Source organism: Panthera pardus, unplaced genomic scaffold (assembly GCF_024362965.1).
Source record: "Panthera pardus isolate Hobbes unplaced genomic scaffold, ASM2436296v1 HiC_scaffold_3, whole genome shotgun sequence".
Classification (NCBI taxonomy): domain Eukaryota; kingdom Metazoa; phylum Chordata; class Mammalia; order Carnivora; family Felidae; genus Panthera; species Panthera pardus.
This window is the reverse complement of record NW_026526876.1, coordinates 52,957,621-52,977,873: the sequence shown is the minus strand read 5'-3', so window position 1 is coordinate 52,977,873 and position 20,253 is coordinate 52,957,621. Positions and strand designations below refer to the sequence as shown.

Here is a 20,253-nt window from a genome sequence, read left to right as displayed (position 1 = left end):
TTGAAAAGCCATCGGGAAGAGCCATGTATCCAAAATTAAAGGGGAGGCTGGTGGATGATTAAGATTCTACTTATAAAAATTCTGATTTGCACGCGCTGGTGGTGGAAGCTAGGTACAACCAGATTGCTGAACAGAGCACATATATAGATCGTGATGTAATTACAGGAGTCAAAGTCACTCAAAGCATGACTTTTTGTCATTGAATATTTTCTCAATCAATGGATATAAAAAGCATGATAGCGTTCATGTGGGGGTGATGTCTGAGAAGTATCTGGTTGTTAAAAAGGCATCCTCATACATCCAAAGGGTGGGAAACAGTGGTCTTGATCAGTGCTTCTCCTACTAGAACGTGAATCAGCCAGGGGTCCTCTTACAATGCAGATGTGAGTTGGGCTCTGAGATTCTGCATTTCTGACAAGCTCCGAGGGGATACTGGTGCTGCTGGTTGGATGACCATCCTTTGGGTAGAAGAACTCACAGGAGAACGCTGATGTGTTCACAGAACATACCAGACCCGTGGTGGTCTGGCCTCTGCCTCCCTGTCCAGCTCCTGGTCTCAGCCTTAGATCCAGCTACCCCAGGACACCTTGGGATGTTCTTGGCTTTGGCTCTGGATTTCCCTCCCTGTGTTTGGCCTCTCACCTGCTCATGACACACCCCCTTTCTAACTCCCCTACTCTGCCTAGCCACTTGAAGACAGGCCTGGGATGAGGCCCAAAGGTCACCTTCTCTCTGAAGCCTCTCCTGACATGCCCTTTTCCTCCCTTCTGGAACCCATCGTCTGCTCCTTCTATCTTAGGAGTTTATAGCATATCATGACATTTAATTGTTCGCATGCCCCCCAGATTGCAGAAGCCTGGCACTCCACAGGCACTTTATGTGAGCGCTGTTGGATCAATGAATTTCCATCCAGTACTTAATAGGACCCCTCGAGATAGTCCCTGGATTGTGAAATCCTTGAAAACCCAGACTGGGCTGTTCCTCTGTATCCCTGAGGGTCTGGCACATAGTAGGTAGTCTTGGAAATTTACAGAATAGGAGGACATGATCTCTGAGGTGAATGTGTTTAGTCTAGATTTTGCTCTCAGACCACTGCCTGCCTGGCTGGGACTTCTGATGTATGGTTTCGGCACAGCACTTAGCATGTGCATTAAGCAGGTCTTCTCAGAATGATAAAAGTCAGGCTTCTGTCTGCTTAATGGATGCTTGCCTCCAGTGGTACCTCTGACTTGTGACATCATTTCTCCTGAGTCCTTGGCACCTGTGGGAAGCCCCCCATGCCCACCCCATCCAGCGCAAAGGCCCACTCTGAGAGTGAGCCCAGAACCCCCTGGTTGCCACACATCCCGGTGTTCCAGACTCTCAGGGTTCAGGCTGGAGCCTGCACCTCTCCTTCTGGTAAGGTCCTCAGCACCAGGCACCGTGACAAGAGTGCTTCCTGGGAGCAGAGATGTCAGAGAAACCATAGCAACCATCTGCATCCACTCTCACTATGTCCCATTTGTGATAGAAGATAGAAAATGTGCTACCCTTGATAGCTGCTTGGGCCTTCCAGCTATGCGGAGAGGTTATGATTATTTTACATTTAATTTTAATTTTTATCAAAGCAATAGATGTACATAATTTAAAAAGCCAAATGATACCGCAAGGCTTTTAATGAAAAAAAAGCAGCGGTTTGGGGCTCCCCCTCTCCCCAACCCCTGGGCCCCAGTTTTCAGAGACAACTGCTTTCAACTGCTTGAGCTGTCTCTTCTCGTATTTACTTTCATGTTCCTGTGGTCATCAATTGCTTGAAAGACATTTCTTGGTTTTAAAAGCTTTTAGGTATTATCTACCAAATTAGGACGTAGACCTTTCCATGAGGGGGCCTGCTGTATTTCCTTTCCTTCCATCCTCCTGTAGAGTTATACGACATTTTGGCTAAGCCAGTCTCCAGCTTTTATGGAATTAGATAAATATTGTCCACACCCAGCCTTGTAGTATGTAATGATTTTGATCTTTTTTGTGGGAAATTCTTCTGTTTTTTTTTTTTTCTTTCTTTTTGTTGGTTGGTTGGTTTGGCTTGCTAAGTATCTACCGCAGAAATGGCAAAAGAGGAAAAAAATGTCAAACTCCTAGAAACGGAGGAGAAAAGTGGTTGCCAGGGAGTAGTAGAGGTGGGGGAAATAGGCAGAGGTTGTTAAAAGGGTACAAACTTTCAAGATGAATAAGGTCAGAGGATGTAATATATGACACGATGACTGCAGTTGATGGAACTGTATTGGAGAATTGAAATCTGCTAAGAGAGTAGAATGAAATGTTCTCACCAAAAAAGTATGTTTTATATGTTAATATATAATTTACGTATTAATTATATAGTAAAACCTGGGTGTGTGAGCATAATTAGGTCTGGCAACATGCCTATGATCCAAAGCAATCGTCTACCCAAGTGAATTTCAGGAACCATTGGTTCAGTTGTGATCATGTGACATGTGGCTCCACGTGCTACTTGTTTCGCAAGACATCACTCATTTATCAAGTTACAGTGTATCAGAGATGTTTGCTCGTCTTGTGGAGCCCTCACAGAACGAGTTACTTGCAATCCAAGGTTTTACTGGCAGGACATACAAATATAATTTATATATTAATTATGATATATGTACGATATCTGGATTTGGAATATATTTGAAACCAAATTCTACCCTCATACTTCAGTTGTAGCTTGCTGGGTAGAGAATTCTATCTTAGAAAAGAAGGATTGATTCGTTTTTTCTTTCCAGAAACTTTTAAGGTTTTCTCTTTACCTCCGTTAGCCCGAATTTCTCAAGGGTGCATCTTGGTCTGGTTGTTTCTCTACTTAACTGCAGACAGGACTTGGTGTACTCTTTAGCTATGGAAAATCATGTGCTTTGCCGGGAACTTTTCTTACTTCTTTGGCAAGGTCCCCTTCTCCATTCTTTCTGGTTTGTTATTCTAGAACTCCTGGTAGTAGCATGTTGGACTTCCTGGATTTACCCTCTCGTTGTCATATTTTTTCTTCCTCCCATTTTCCATCTGTTTGTCTGTTTGTTTTGCTTTTCAGGACATTTCCTCAATTCCAACCCTTTTATTTATTTATTTTTTTTAAATGTAATCGTATTTTCATTTCCAGGAGTTAAAAAAAAAAGACATTTCCTTCGCATGTTACTTTTTAATAGCATCCTATTTAAATGGCTTGTGTTTATGGATGCAATATCTTCTCTCATCTCCTGAGAATTTTTTAAAAGTGGTTTGATGTTTCCTTCTGCTCCCTGCATTTATTTTGTATTTATTAAACACTTACATAGTCCCCAATATTTTTCAGGCACTTTTCAAAGTACTTCATACATATTAACTCATTTCAATCTTCCTAACAACCTAACAGAGTAGATAATAATTCTTTTTTTTTTTTAATAAAGTAGGCTTCATGTCCAGAATGGAGCCCAAAGTGTGGCTTGAACTGACGACCCTGAGATCAAGACCTGAGCTGAGATCAGTTAACTGACAGAGCCACCCAGATGCCCCCAATATTAGTCTTATTTTAGAGGTAATGGAACTGAGGCTCAGAGAGGTTAAGTAACTTGCCCATGGTCACCCAGCTGGGAAGTTGTATAGCTAGGATTTGAACCTAGGCTCTGCTCTGGCTCTAGAGCTTGTGCCTTTAATCATTATCTGTATTTCCTCAAAGCTTCTTTTTTAATGTTTTTTTTTTTTTAATTTATTTTTGACGGAGAGAGAGACAGAACATAAGTGGGAGAGGGGCAGAGAGAGAGGGAGACACAGAATCCGAAGCAGGCTCCAGGCTCTGAGCTGTCAGCACAGAGCCTGACGTGGGGCTCAAACTCACGGACTGTGAGATCATGACCTGAGCCGAAGTCGGTCGCTTAACCAACTGAGCCACCCAGGCGCCCCTCAAAGCTTCTTTTTTGTTGGGCTGGTGTTGGTTCCTGTTAGTGGTTTCCCCCCAAAGCCTGGCTTTCTGGCTGTCCACTCCTAAGTACGAGGTACTTAAAACTGTAGTCATTCCTGGGTGTTGGAAGACTTACTAAGGGACTTCACTCTGAGGGGATCTAACCAGGACATTGTGTCCGGGGAGTCCTGACTGTCATTCTCCGTGCATCTTCTCTCTTGAGTCTGTCAGTCTCTCCAGCGAGGGATTATAGTCCCAGACTTCTGTTTGGGGGGTGGTGGGATAGATTAGCGTGGCGGGGGGGTGGGGGTCTCACTACTCAGTAGGCAGAACTTCACCTCATCTCCCTGGTTTCTGTAGGGTACTTTACCCATGTCTCAGCTTTGCCTGGTTTCCCCACACCCAGCACCAGACTGTGTCATCTCGTCCTGTGCTGGGGTGGGGAGAGGCACTTGGCTAGCTGCTCTGGGCCATGGGCAAATATCTGAGAGACTTAACAGCTCCTTTTAAAGACTTTTAACTAATCCTCCTCGTCTTAGCTCCACCTCTCATCGCTGTCTTTAGCAGGGTCTGATGCCTCCCACTCCTGACCCTTCCTGGCTGTCCCGTGGTGACAGCTGTGTGGCTTTAGTCGGCTTCTCGGTGCAGACCCTTATCTCTCAGCCTTGTCTGCCACATGCCAAGTTAATCAGCATCCGCCTTCCATCTTCCAAAAACTTGCTGACGTTGACCGGTGTCTTCTCTCCCATCCTCTCTGTCATTGTGGGTTTATACTTAACAACAACAACAAAAAAAATCCATGATTCTCATTTAGGAGGGGTGTGTGGAGGGAGCCTCCAAAAACACTTATGTTCCGCCCACCATGTTCGACCAGGAATCCAGACTGTCAGCTTCTCCGAGGTTCCAGAGCTCAGCCGACATACCAGGAGCTGTTTTCACCATCAGGGAGAAGGGAGAGAGATGTTTGGTGCTGGTCTTTGGGATGTACACAGTCGCAGAACCAACAGAGACCATTTTTCATCCATCTTCCATCGAATGCTTTTCAAACTGGGTTCCTTGGAGTCCTAGGGTTCCTCAGGAATGGCCATAGTAAGCATGGGACAATCACACTGAGGTCCCCATTTCCAGGGGAACCAGAGCTGCCCTACCTTTATCTGTTTTACATACTGGGGCTGTGCTAAAGCTTTTGTTCAATTCAAGGATTCTGCTATTGAAAAAAAAAGGGGGGGGAATAGAAAAGAAGTTTAACATACCTATCATTACACGCCATTCTCTCTTCAGAGATGTCACCTGAACCGTTTTTCTTTCTCCCCCCTGAGCTATTTTCATGGCAATGCTTTTTGCAATCACATTTTTAACATTAAAGGCATGTAGTGAAAAGAGAATTGCTTTTCGGTTCATACGTGGGTTTTTAGCTTGGTTCAGCTACTTAATGAGATGTGTGTTCCTGGGAAGCTTGCTCAACCCCTCTGAGCCCCAGTGTCTTTATCTTTCAATGGGGATTGTAACACCTTGTTGGTAGGGTGGCTGAAAGAATTTGTGGGATAGAATGTTCATGGCCCATAGCAGCCACTCATTAATGCCAGTTTCTCTCTCGCCCCGGTTCCATCGGTGTGCACAGTTATAGCATTTTTTTTCCTCTGTCAGCAAATATATTAACAAATATTTATTGCCCTGGTAGACATCAGTGAGCTGGACAGTCCAAGACCCCTGACCTCTTGGACCATATGTTTTAGGGAAAGCGATACACAAGAAAAAAAAAAATCACATGGCGTATTTGAGGTGACACATGTCATAGAGAAAAGGACAAGCAGAGCAGATAAAGAGGGGTGACGAGGGGGACGAGTTGGTGGGGTAGCCCTCATTGAGAGGGTGATATCTGAGCAAAGACGTGGCAGGGGTGAAGCAAGTAGCAATGTGGGTCTGAGCAAAGAGAATTCTATGCAGAGGCAGCGGAGAATGCAGATGTCCTCAAGTAAGAGTGCTCTTGGAGTGTTCAAGGTGTCCTGGGGAAGCCAGTGTGGTCTTTCTTCTACTATGCTAGGATTGGGGGAAATCAAGTCAGACTATAGTCAATAAAAAGTGTATTTTGTAGGGGGTGAATGAACACTGGAAGGTGATGAGAAAGGGAGGGGCCCTATGTGGGGTCCTTCTAACTTTTGGGCATAGCTGTCTAGAACTTGAGTTCATTTGAGAACTCCCTGTATATGGATTCTGGTTTCCTCAGAGATAACCCATCCCCAACCCTTGCCATAGCCCTCCCTCCCCCAGCATGACCATTCACAGGACTATCTCTTGGGAACTCCTTCACTGGCTGCCATCCGCCCAGCTTTCTTGGGGGCTCTTGGGCCCTTCTGTTAACTCCCTCTCCTGGCCACTGCTGATTGGTCCAGGCATGGGCACCCAAATGACCAATGGGTCAATGATTCCCTTCCTTGTTTTTTTTTTTTTTTGTTTTTTTTTTTTAATAGGACCCTGGGGAGAGACTCAGAACCGTCTCATGCTGGTGATAGGATGTGTAAAATATAAAACTATCAGCAGGCATGGGTGAAAAAAAATATATGTGTGGAAAAGACCTGTCTATAGTGAGAGAGAATAAAGCAACTCAGAAAGAAGAGAGGTGAGAGAAGGAGATACTGGAGGGGGGCCCTAGCTCTTGGTTCCAGTTGTTTCTGACGCTGCATTCTTGCTCTCCTGCTGTTTGGTTGTTGAAGCTTGCCTTGGATTCTGGGGGCAATACAATTCCTTTTATGCCTAAGCTTGTTTGAATTTGGTTTCTCTCATGTGCAACCTAGATAACCCACTGCCTATTTCTTTTATCTTTGAAGTTACTCAGAGGCGTCTACACCAAGTTTCATTTTTAACAACCTCCCACCTGCCTTCAATTTAATTTCCTTTAGAAAATGCTGGCCATGAAATCTGCACTTCTACGGTCTAGGACAGTTTTTCTGTCCCTTTTCTATTTTGTGAGTTCCTCCATGAAAAAGGTTTCCATGGTCAAAGGCATTTGGGAAATAAATGCTGTGTGCAATATTACTTTCTTGGAGATTCATGATGTAGTATATTAAAGAATTTCCGCAATGAATAAATGCATTTAACTTCATGTAAGCAGGGTGCCCAGATCCTTGTTTTTCTGTGACATGTAATATCTCCAATCCTGACATTCCAGAGGGTCTATACAGTCTAGGTCCATGTGTGATGGACCTTCCTTTCTTTTTTCTTTTCTTTTCTTTTCTTTCCTTCTTTCCTATAAAAACGTTTATTTTTGATAGAGAAAGAGCATGAGTGGTGGATGGGCAGAGAGAGAGGGGGGACAGAGGATCCGAAGCAGGCTCTGTGCTGACAGCAGTGAGGTTGATGCGGGGCTCAAACCCATGAATCGTGAGATCATGACCTGAGCTGAAGTCAGACACCCAACCGACTGAGCCACCTAGGTGCCCCAAGCCTGCCTGCTTTAAAGTGGCATATTCCCAGGGTGCCCTGCAGAAAAGTGTTTGGCCAAGAGGGCATCCTGGTGTGGGGGCATTATAAGCCTGGAGGAAAGGGCACTTTTGATAATTTTCATAGTCATCTCTATTCGCTAAGCATGAGCCCATAAGGCTGGGTCCTCTCTAAGAGGGTGCCTTTTTCAAATTCAGTCAGGCACCAAAGGTCCTTCCAGTCAGCCAGAATTACACCCAGAAGAGTGGTTCCCTCACTGCTTCCTTAAATTTCTTTTTTAAAAAAATTTTATTATTCACTCTTGAGAGAGAAAGAGAGAGAGAAAGTAAGAGAGAGAGAGAGCAGGGGAGGGACAGAGAGAGAGGGACAGAGAGAATCCCAGGCAGGCTCCGTGCTATCAGTGCAAAGCCTGACTCGGGGCTGCAACTCACATACTGTGAGATCACGACCTGAACTGAAATCAGGAGGCGGACACTTAACCGACTGAGCCGTCCAGGTGCCCCTACTTCCTTAAATTTCCGAGAGATGAAGCTGTCCACGTGGCAAGGCAAGGGTGTGGCAGAGGCTCTGCTTTGAGCAGATGAGACTCCCAGATGTTGAGTTGCTTCAGGACCCACCCACGTTATAGGGTTGGCGGGACTATTTGGAAGAGGCTCTGGTTCTGGGATGGTTTGGCAGTCCCCCCATGGTCATCATTATCACCGTTCTACTGTCTACAGTTTGCGGAAAGCTCTCATGTGCTTCCTTCAGCCATCCTGTGAAGTCCATGGGTTTATCTGTGTTATCTATTTTACCAATGAGGAAACTGAGGCCCAGTCACTTGTCTTCAGTCACATAGCTAGTAAAGGAAGAGCTGGGGATTTGGTCTCTCTAACATCGCTTTCCTGTCCTACTACACTGCCTGTCATCAAGCTGTCTGCGGGTGCTCCCTCAACAGCCATATTTCAGTTCCTTTCTTCTCCGTCCTCATTCAGATATCTCTGATAAAGACTTGGGAATTAAGAGGAGGTAGGAATGCCAAGGAAGCCAGATGGCATCTATGGGGCCACAGAGCTTGGGGGCGTTTAGCAGGCAGCCTCCCTCCTGAGGGCCATGGTGGGACTAGGCCTGCCCACATTCCTTTGGAGCAAACCGAGCAGCAAGGTGTGGCCATGCCTCCTCAGGTGGCCCTATGGACAAGCATCCCTCACCTGCCAGAGTCCATCCCTCATCCTTCAGCAGGTGTGTACCTTCACTCCTAATTCCATGAGACTCACTCCTCACCAGCCCAGGAAACAAGTGGCTTTGAGCCAACCAGAGTCTCCAACAGGTGCTCATTGCTCAGTGACTTCTCAGCCTGAAACGAGGAAGCCTGGATGTAAGGATTCAGGCCACCGGTTCCTCACTCCCACGAGCCACATTTCAAATGCTCAGTTGTGCCTACGGCATTGGACAGTGCAGCTAGAGGGCATTTCCACTGCTGCAGAAAATTCTTTGGGACAGCACCGATCAGTCTCTCCTCTGACCAGTTTCTGCCAGCCCTTGCCCTTGATCTAACGCCCTCCTTCTTCATGAGCCTCCTTTCCCAGCCTCAGAGGCAGTTGTTTAAGTGAGAAGTGCTGGTGGATCACTAAGAGATAGCTCAAGCTGCCGGCAGGAGTGAGGCTGTCCTCTTGTGCATTCTGTGTGCCAGGGTGGCTGCTTAATGAGAGGATAAGCCCCTGAAAGGCAGGGCATCTGGTGTCTTGTGTATCCCCGACCATGCCTTGCACGGTGTTAGGCACGCAGCAGGTCCTCGATCATGTTTATGGTCCACCAGGGCTAACTGGTGGTCAAGGGGCTTGGGTCAGTGCAGCACTGGCCGGGCCAGTGAATTTACTGCATGATGTCCAGTACATCCATCACTTCCTGCCAGGCCTCAGTTCTCCCTCCACCAAGGCACAAGGGGATTGGCTGGAATAGATGATCTCAGAGTTTTCCTGCTCTTTCCATCCATGGCTTCGGGAGACAGAGCACAGATTCCCTGGGGTAGGACCCCCCTGTGGTTGGAGCTCATTTTATCAGCAGCCAGTGCTCAGACCCAAGGCCAGACCCCACGGGGGGCTGTGCTGTGTGAAGATGTCTTTGACAGGTGCCTGGCGTTGTGAGTGTGTGTGCATGTGTGTATGCATATGTGTATACATTTGCTTTTGCTCCCAAACCAAGGTAACAGGGCAGGAAATCCAACATTATTGTCCAAAGACATAACTAACCTCTAGTCAGGCTGCGGGCGTGACGTCTCCAGGACGCATTTTTATTGCCCCCTTTCCCTCCTTTTCCACACGTGGCTCGATAAACAAGTACGTCCTGGTGTCTGCAAGGCAGAACCTCTTCCTGGGGATCAAGACCCAGCTCCTAGGGCTCAGGGGTGTCTACAGATCCCCATGGTCACAGGACACAGGCTGGTCTCAGGGATGTTCTGGAAAGCCAGGCTCTGCCGGTCAGCTCCCAGGGATGCCAGAGCTCGGCACGAATGCAGACCTCCCTTTGTTTGCTGGAGGGCAGGGGTACTGAGTTTAGAAAAGTGGATGGGTCCAAGTAAGCATCTCTTCGGCAAGCAGCAGATGGCCTGGAGCCTGAGGTGAGCCACCAGAAGGCACTGCTGGGGTGACGTATGTGGGGGCCATTTTGCTTCTCAGGTGCTAGTGCGGGAGGGCCAGGGCCAACTATACTGTGAAGGAAGTGGCTGTGCTCACCTCTCCCCGCAGGGCGTTTGGGCCATAGACACGGGAGGCAGAGAGTGGTGGTGGGGGCAGCTCGGAGTCTGTGTTGGGTCCTCCCCAGGGTAGGAAGTCCTGGCTGCCCTCAGAGGCCCAGAAGGCCCCAGGCACGGTGAGGGCCGGATCTCAGGATCGGGGGGCCAGGCTTTCAGAATCACGGGGTGAGGGTGGCAAGAGGTGGGGGCTGGGCTGCTTGGTCTCCACCCACCTCAGCTCCAATCTGAGGGCCCAGGGCCTCCTTCCTGCTGGAATCTTCTCTCTCCTCCTCCCTTCTATGAAGCCCTTCTCCAGGCCCATCCTTGACCCCTGCCTGCTCCTCCTTGTTATGCCCAGAACACAGCATTACTCTTATTTTGGGCCTAGTTTGCAGCCATGTCCCACTTGTGGGCACCTCTTCACTCTCTTCATCTGGGAGAGTTCTAGAAGCTGCCGGTGTCCTTAGACTTACTGGCTGTATCACACCAGTCTCTGCTTCTCTCACCTTCTTCTTTGTCTGACCTTCCTGTGCCACTCTTGTGAGGACCCACCTGTATAATTCAGAGTAATCCCAAGACTCTGTTCAAATATATAATTTTTTTAATGTTTATTTATTTCTGAGAGACAGAGAGACAGAGCACGAGCCGGGGAAGGAGGGGCAGAGAGAGAGGGAGATGCAAAATCTGAGGCAGGCTCCAGGCTCTGAGCCATCAGCACAGAGTCCGATGTGGGGTTTGAACTCACGAACTGCAAGATCACGACCTGAGCCAAAGTCAGACACTCAACTGACAGAGACACCCATGTGCCCCCAAGACTCTGTACAAATGCCCAGGGGAATATGATGCTTTTCCTGAACATCCTCCCCTCAGGGGGAGGACGCTGTCTATGTGGCATGGGTACACTCGTGTCACATTGGACTGTAATTCTGTGTCTCCTCCTCAAGGTTGTGTGACCAAGGACCTGGTCTTTTTTTACCTTAATGTCCTTCGTGCAAAGCCTGACACCATATACATGGCTAATGAATAGTTTGCTGAATACATAAGTGAATAAACATGTACATGAAATAGCTCTGGGGCCTGTACACATGTCCACTCCCCCCCCCCCCGCAAGGGGCTCATGCAAGCATGGTGTCAGGCCCCTGAGTCCATGCCCTTTGGCTTTCCGACCCTACAAGCTCGTCCACCTTCCCCCAGTGGGAGGACCCTGCTCTCCTTTCTGCTGGGCCTCCCAGCTGGGTTGGGATAGTCAAGATGGCTGGAAGAGGAAGATGGCTGACCCATGTGTTCATGTCTTCCTCTTCCCTGAAATCAAGCCACCTGCCTGTCCAATCATACCTTCCTCCATGCCTCCTTCCCAACACCTGCCTCAGCCTCCCTGCCTTCCTTTTCCAGTGTTCCTATCATCTGCCCCTCCCCCACCTACTGAAATCTGAGGAAACCCAGAGCATCACAGTCCATGCAGGGACATCTTTACCCTTCGCTAGTATGTTGTCACCCCCCGCTCCTCGATAGACAGTAGTCCCTCAAGATAGCCCACCTGAAGCAAACCAGTCTTTCAGAGTCCTGCACCCCTCCGCCATCACCCACAGCCCAAGTCCCTGTGCCCAGCTCACCTGTCTCTCCCCAGATGGGCAGGTACTCATCTTGCTGAATGTCCAGCATGATCTCCAGCCCGTTGCCTGTCCCGCCCTTGACCGTGGTGAGCAGAGGTTTGCCATCCTCGCCTGAGTTAAACATGTAACACTTCCCATATTTTGTAAACACCTGGGGGAGAGATGAAAGGGAGAGAAGCACGTGAGTGACTTCAGACTAGAGATGGGTGAGACCCGAGAAGTGCAACATCAGGCCAGAGTCCCCACAGCCTGTCATGGTCAAGCCCTCTTGGGGACCGATGATTCCTCACTGTGGCTAATGGTCTGACTTTTGCCAAGTGGGATTCTGGCATCCAAGAACAAATCCAAGAAAAATCTGGATACCCTTTGGTGTTTGTTGCCATGGGATCTTGTCTCTTCTCCCTCTGGGCACTACTCCCCCCGGGACACCGGGTGGTCCTGTCCACTTCCAAATGTTGAATATCTGTAAGCCAATCTGCATCTCCAGCCCCAAGCTCTCTCCTGGGCTCCACACACACTGGCCCCACTGCCTGAGTAGCATGACTTCAGGGGGACCCATGGTCCTCTGACACTCAGAGAGTCCCAGGGGAACAAACATCCTCGGGTTCTCTGCCCCACCAGATGGGTCCCCTGACCTCATGTCCCAGGGAATAGCATCGCCATGTGCCGAGAGGCTCAAGCCAGACCCTCAGGGTGGCTGTCCACTCTTCCTCTTCTTCACCCCCATGTCCAGTTAGCCAGCAGGGCCTGGGCAAGGCTGTCTCTACGTCCAGCTTGCACTTTGCCTTTTTCCTACTGCATTGCCATAACTTAGGACCCAGCCATTGTTTGCTTGGGCTGCTGCCATTTCTTAGCTGGGCCCCTGGATTCCAGACCACCTTCTCCAGTCCATTCTCCAAGTTCACTGTGACTCACTTTTTCTGAAATGCAAGCCTCGTCTTGTTAATCCTAGGCTTACAATCCATCGGGGCTCCCCAGCTCCCATAGGCTGAAAGCCAGGCCCTCCATACCCAGCCTTCTGTGATGCCCTCTGCCTACCCCATCCTACAGCTTCCCATCTGTGTCCATGGAAATCCATGAGCAGGGAAGCTCCGTGCATTTGGGGACTACACCTGCTTGTTAGCTGAGGTGTCTATCTCCAGTGCTTAGTACGGCACCTCGCATGGGGGGTGTTCCAGATATATATGAATGAATGAATGAATGAATGAGTGAGTGGGTGGATGGAGCCAGATCAGATGACTTATAGCACTATTGGATGTGCCCTGCTGGTTCCTACACTGGTGGCTTTCTATTTGCTGCTTCTGCTGCCTGTAACTCCTCTCACCCCTCTTCCTGCCTGGATAGCCTCTAACAGTTGTCCAAGACTGGATTGATGTGTCTCTTCCTCCAGAAGCCTTTCTGAGCCCCTGGACCAAGTTGGGCTACTCCCCTTTTCACTGTTCCCCTCGCTCCTTCACCACGGCAGCTTATCACATGCCCCAAATAGTTGGTCTTATATCTCTTCTGAACTTGACTCTGCCATTCACTTCTGAATCCAAGGACTTAACAAATTGTCTGGCACACAGTAGGTGTTTGTACCTCTTTGGCTTGACGGATTACATGATTACAAAGACGTGGTGTGATGGTGTGGGAAAGGCCCGGGGCAAGGGATGCAGAGATCTTTGTCCAAGTTTGATGTTGCCACTTATTAGTCATGTGACTATGGGTGAACCAAGTAAGCCCTCCAGGCCTCAACTTCTCCATCTATAAAATGGTAGTGCTTGTCCTTTCTTTAGCTACCTCCCAAGGTTCCTGAGAGGATCAGCCGAGGTAATACATGCAAACGTGCTTTGAAAACTCTAAAAGCTTTCTACAAATGCTATGGGTTATTATGCTTACATAACTGCTTTGGAACCTCGAGCTGAAGCCAAATTATATCTGGCAAAACTGGCTGGAAGGGAGCCAGGCCAACTGCACTGGGTCTCTGCGGCCACTGAGGTTTGGGCCCAGGCCCCTCCTTGGCCATGCTCCACTGCACCGTCCCCTCCTGCAGCGTGGAGGCCAAGAGGCGGCTCTTTGGTTTCCCATCCTTCAGTGCGGGGGCAGGTAAATAGCAGGGGTGGGTGCTGGAAGCTGCCTTTCTCATGCAGATCTTGAAGGCCTGATGAAAGGAAGGAAGAGAGGCCTCTACAGTGTGCCAGACACACTGTTAGTCACTCATCTGTGTTATCTGATTTAACTCTTGCAGCCACGACTGCTGTGGGTATTGCTGCTCCCATTGTGCAGAGGAGGAAACCAAGGCCCAGGGATGTTAAGTGACTTGTCTAAGTCACGCAGCAAATAAATAGCGACCCTGAGACACAAATCCATGAGTGTCTTAACACATGCTCTTTCTGGATGTGCTCTCCTGGGTCTTGGTCCCTGGGACCTTTCTGAGCCATATACTGTTTCTCTGTGCCTTGCTTTTTCCATCAGCCAGTCAATAGTCATATGCATGCGCTCCTACTATGTGCAAGAATTAGGAGGATTGCCGAGAAGTACAAGCCCGGCTTCCAGAGACCACATTTTCGTCACCGTCTAAAATGTCTCTGAGTCCCTGACCAGCTGCACTATTTCAGGACAGCCATACCCTTCTTCTGCTTCATGGTGGGGGAGAACAGCTGGAACTGGATTTTTCAAAAAAAAAATAAACCCTGAGCTTTATCATGACCATGGTGTGGAGCAACCATGCTTGGCTAACGAATCTGTCCCCTGGAGACATGTTCTCGGGGACCACTGTAATGAATGGATGAGAGAATTTTATAGTTGGTGCATCTTTTGCAAGGGGTTGAACACATCTGGAGTGACTTCTGGGTGCTCTAATAGAGTTTTTCTCTGTAGATCCACTAAATATACTTGTTGCTTCCAAAATTAATTATACTATTAATTGCCTATCTATCTGAGGAGATTTGTAAGGAAAAGTACGTTTCATCTTCGCACCAAATTACCTGCAAATTCCAACCACCACCCCCCCACCCCCACCCCACCTCCACTTGGAACTTGGACTCCAGAATATTGGGCTGAGGTTAGAATGTGAAGCCTCCTCCTAGAGTCGACGGTGATCCCAGCCCAGTGTCTGAGATCCCGGATGCGCTGGGTGGGGGCTGTTGATTAAGGGCATGGACCCTCCGTGAGCTCCCGAGGGTGATGACAAGGCACGAGAACTCCGAGGGGTCTTACAGACCATCTCGCCCACCCAACTTACTTCACAGGGGAGGAGACGCAGACCTGGGAGAGAGGAAGCAATTTGCCTGAGGCTGCTCAGTGAGGCCGTGTCTGTTTGGGACCAGACTCCTGGTTCAGTCTGCACTTCCTTTACTCCAGTCTCCCTCAGCTTCTCCACTTACAACAGGAGAGGGAGGCTCTAAGGGATTGCTACCTTCAGCTGATCATTGACAGAGTGCCTGATCTGCGGCGGGCACTGGGCTGGCACCTGGAAGCCTCATGCATTAAAGTCTTCCCATGTCTGCTTCCCATGAGGGAGCAGACAGGTCTTTGTGATAGAGACTCACTCCCCATCCGTGGCTGTCCCCTTGCCGGGCCTGGTACTCGTCCTAGGCCCAGGTGGTGGCTCCTGCAGGGAAGTGTGGTCAGCGTGGTGGTGACCAGAGAGGCAGGACGCTGGTGGATGACCACACCATGTCTGAGAGATGGCCAGGTTCTTTCTCAAGTCAGGATCACCATAAAGAGGCCTGGGGCACCTGGGCAGCTCAGTTGGTTAAGCATCTGACTTCGGCTCAGGTCATGATCTCACAGTTTGTGGGTTTGAGCCCCGCATAGGGCTCTGTGCTGACAGTTCAGAGCCCGCTTGGGATTGTCTCTTTCTCCCTCTCTCTCTGCCTTTCTGCTGCGCCCCCCCTCTCTAAAAAGTAAATAAATAAACCTAAAGAAAAAAAAGAGGCCTAACCCCCTTCTGCATCTTCCTGGTGCACTTAGGGTAAGTCCCCAAATCGTCACGGGGCCCTGTATGGTTCAGCCCCGTCTCTTGTCCTCCCTTCTCTCACATGCTTCAAGCACACTGGCCTCTTTAGTTCCTGGAACGTACAATAAGCTCTTCCCCCTGTAGGCCCCTTCCACAGGCTGTTTCCTCCCCTGCCTTGTTCTCCGCACACTCTCCGTCTACCTTCCTGTGATCGCTTCCCCAGAGGCCTCTTTTGACCACCCACCACCCCTGCTCCCGGCCTCCATTTCAGTTGGGACATCCTATCTTACGACCTCATACCTCCTGTTTTTTCCTTTACAGTGCGTATCAGAGCGTGTAACTAAATGGTTGTTCATGTGATTGTCTGTTGGGCACATCTTCCGCCAGACTGTAAGCTCTCAGAGGGCAGGGACTGGGTCCGTTTGGATGAACGAATGAAGGGGCTAAGGTACTACCAACCCATATCCCTTGCCCACCCCTGGGAGGTGGCCTTCGGGGCCGGCCAGCCCTGCTGATTCTGGCCGGAGCTGGGCCTGACCGTGTATCCCCCCTCCCTCCCCTCCCTTTGCCTGCTGAGGCCGTCTCAGCTTCCCACTTAATTGTACCTAAGCGGTTTTGCTTGCTGCTGCATGAAAGTATTATAGGAAATAATCCTCTAGGAACTAAGACTGTCTACCTTTGTGGGGGCAGGAGAAGGGGCTCAGAGGCAGCGAGGCTCACGCTGGCTGCACACCTCTGTCAGCCTCCCTGCCTGTGCTGCCGAGGCCTCGGCTCCTGCCTGGTGTTTCTGAGAGGATTATTTTCCTCTCTGCTCCACATCAAAGGCCTCAGAGCTATTTACACACCACACAATTTTGCTACAAACTTGGGACAAGATGCTGCTCTCCTTCCCCCTTTAGAGGCATAACGATGCGTAAGTGTAACACACGTTTCACATTTAGGTCTTATCATCCCCAGCCAGAAAATATAATTTTTTGAAGTCCAGACTGTCAGGCCCAGCTCGCTGCTCCTTCGGACCCGCCATTCTCCCAGGCATCCCTCTGCTCTCTGGTAAGTGATGACGGCCCCATCGCAGATGGCCGGACTGGATCTGCTGGGTTGCTAAGAGTCTAGGATTGCACTCAGTCGGATTGGGTTGTACGAGTTAGAGATGCACATTTCATACCTGGCTCTCTAGGAGGGAGGAGGGTTCCTGAGATAAAAATGAGCTCCGTGCCCGGCACCGTCATTGCTAACATTGGCACGGCGCATTATGGTGTAGACAGCTTACGTACAGCATCATCTTTCTCAGTGGCCCCACGAAGGGAAGGAAACTAACAGTTCCTGAGCCTGTCCTCTGTATAGGTCCTTGCTTGGCATGTCCATAGGTATTCTCTCTTTCCTGATCATGGTCTAGCTCTCCTAATGGGAAGGCATCTTGTGATCGCATCCCTATTCTATAGTTGAGGAGACTCAGGCTGCTGGGGAGGTGGGTGCTAGAGCTGGGATTCGCAGGTGAGGCTTTATCACCAAGGAAGTCAGGAGGAAGGAAGCCTGGGCTTTGGGACCAGACAGGATGCCATCAAGACAGATCCCTGTTTATTTGTCAAATCCGTGGCCCCCAACACAGCATTTTCTGTTCCCAATGCATTGCCTCATCTACGAACCCGGCAAGATAATCTCTTTTTAAAAACGTTTATTTATTTTTGAGAGAAAGAGTGTAAGCGGGGGAAGGGCAGAGAGAGAAGGGAACAGAGGATCTGAAGCAGGCTCCGTGGCGACAGCAGAGAGCCGGAGGCGGGATTTGAACTCACGAACCGTGAGATCATGACCTGAGCCCAGGTCGGACACTAAACTGACCGAGCCACCCAGGTGACCCCTGCAAGATAATCTTGCCATGTGGTTGGAGGGTCTAAGTGAGAGAATATAAGTGGATTGGTTTGCAGGATCACATAATAGACATCTTCACTAGTTATGAGTCCACACTAGGGGGGAGCCACTGCGTTTTTCCTTTTCAGCAGAAGAGAGATTAATCATTTGGGTTACGGGTAGAGAGTCAACAATGAATTGAGGAATGGGAGGTTGGGGGTTCCTGTCCTCTCTGCATATGGCCCTACCATACCAAGCTTATCTCAAAGTAGTTAGAGGAGATGAAAAGCGCTGTGTGCTACTGATTGCTTATTCCTTAATAATGCCAAGCCTGTTGCTGAAGCCCTGGGCAGCTGATGAGATTACTGGGGCCATGGAGTTTTGTAGGAGAGGGAGATGCTTCCCATGCCTGCAACCCACTTCGAAAATCTGCATGTGAATTCTAACCGAATTGTAACTAGTTAACTGGCATAGTGGAAAGACACCACCAATCTGAAGCTGGCACGTTCTAAATGAGAGGGACATGGAGGTGGGAATGGGGAGAGGGTCTCACTGCCTTCCCAGAGCTCTTGGAGTAGCTCTGAAGTTAGTACCTTCCCTGGAGTGCCATTCACTTTACATTTGCCATTACTAACGTTTGCAGCAGCCCCGTGAGGTGGCCATTTTCACCAATCCGAGGCCCAGAGGGGCTGAGCCAGGTCGCAGAGCCGGTCAGTGGAGAACCCAGGACAAAATCCATTTTTGCCTAGTTCCAAAGCTGACACTCTTTGTCCCCCGTCCCTCATAGGTACAGCTCATACCCTCACCCCCCTCCCAAACTGCTCTGCTCCTGGCCAACTGAGAGCGGTGGCTTGCTAACGCAGGGTTCTCCCATCTGGTAGTAGGGGAGGTACGTTTCAGAGTCAGAGGCATCGTGGAAAAGCGCAGGCATCTCATCCAAACTTCTCTTTTTCACATGTGAGCCCAAGGTCCACGGAGGGCAAGGGGCTTGCCTGCAGTAGTTTGGGAACAGAGCTGAGCTCTGACCTGGGCTTGATGGCCTGGGCCTTTGCTCTTCCTCTAACGCCAGGGGCTAGAGATAATGGCCAGGATTCTCTTCTCAGGGCGTTGCATCCAGGAATAAGAGAAAGATTGGCAACTGCTGCTGGCATCCAGGCTCAGAGTGACCTGGCAGGGGCCCCTGCCTTACGGAGTCCGGGAAATGCAAAGTGGAGCCCTTTCTGGGGAAGGTTAGGAACGGCCGATACCCATGAAGACACAGTTTTCTGGTTCAATTAATAGTGCAAACAACACTTCTCCAGCATGTACCTACTTAAGAAAATAAATTATGTATAAGCTCCCTTAAGGATTGTTGAAATATCCACTCACCAGCTCACAACTAAGCCTGCAAGCTTCAAACCTTCTAGTCCATTCATTAATCCTGACCTTTAAGGCTTCTCCTAGGCAGTGAGTTTCTTGTCTCTTCTTGCTTATTTCACTTGAAGGAAATGAAACTGTACAGCTCCAAAGTACGTCTAAAATCCAGCCTTTCCCGGCCCTCGGTTGCCTGACTTTTCCTTTCAACGAGTTACTGAAATTTCTCATTAGGCTGTTTTCAACACAACACGCACATTAAAGCCAACCGTGTAGTGTCTTGTTTGGTTTTCCTCTTTCAAACTCCTCAAACGCATTTTGCACAATTGGGAAGTGAGGAAGTCTGTCAAATGGGTTACCGGGTTTCCAGCATGCAAAAATGAATCGGCGTTTTGTTTCCTGAAATTGCAATTAACGTGTTTGAAAATGAAATACAGCAGAGGGACGGATGCATAAGGAGGCTGCCTGAGACGGTCGGCTCTTTGAAGGCAAGGACCGGATCTTGTTAAAATGTCTGCTCATTCATCTGTGCCTGCGACAAGAACTCTCAACTAGCTCTTGCATTCCAACGACTGCCGCACGACTGTGTTTTCCCTCCAAGGAGATTTAGAAAGGCAATTTCAGCCAATACCCGTGACAGCACCTCCACGTGGTAGGTGCTATTCCTGGAAGTGAGGGAGCGAGGGGGACGTGGTCTCTTTGCAACCACTTGTCACCTCTTCCCAACTAGGGGGTCACCGTCTCTTTTAGGACATTGTTAATATCTTTCTCCGTGGAGGCTCCCTCCTGGGGGGAAAGGGAAGAGCGGACAATCACTGAGCATTGAGTCGAGCGCTGTGCCGATCGCTTAGTGACCCTTCTATCCTTTAAAGTTCACGAAGCCCATTGATGTAGGCGTTATCCCTCCCAGGGTGCCGACAGGAAAACTGAGGCTCCGAGAGGCTAAATATCTTGTCCAAGGTCCTACAGCTAAAGAGTGGTTCACCTGACCTTTTGTTTTATGCTCAAAGGTTGTCAGAAGTCCTTTTGACATTATTAGAATGTATGAGACGGTGATGTGACCCCTTCCTCCACGCCCCTGCACCCATCTGCTGGGATGTGACATTTCCCATGTGCATTTCACTGAAAGGCCCTCCTGCCTCCTCTCTCCAAGCCTGAGTGCAGCCGGGGTCTTGTCTACCGGGCAACTGTCCAGAGAGCTTTAGATACCGTGAAGGAGGGGATGTGTGAGCCCCATGCAGAAGGAAAGAGCATCGAGCAGCTGCAAGCCTGTCAGCTGAGAAAACAGCACGAAGGGGAGGGATGGGTGGCTGAGTGTTCTCCTCCGATTCAGACGTTTTGTGAGCAAGTGTGCTCGTGGAGGATGACTCATGGAGACACAGGGCAACTGGAAGGAGCTCCGGTTATTCACCTGGAGCGTCGTTGGAAATGCCAGACC

General features: G+C 49.3%; 1 protein-coding gene across 1 annotated transcript in view; it reads right to left on the bottom strand.

Moving 5' to 3' along the window:
- Positions 1-20,253, bottom strand: part of LOC109251923 (acid-sensing ion channel 2) — a 268,037-nt gene that overhangs the window by 74,805 nt on the left and 172,979 nt on the right. The window contains exon 2 of the mRNA XM_019423920.2: positions 11,675-11,825. Within this exon, the coding sequence (XP_019279465.1) occupies positions 11,675-11,825 (151 nt within the window). The remainder of the gene's footprint in view (positions 1-11,674; positions 11,826-20,253) is intronic.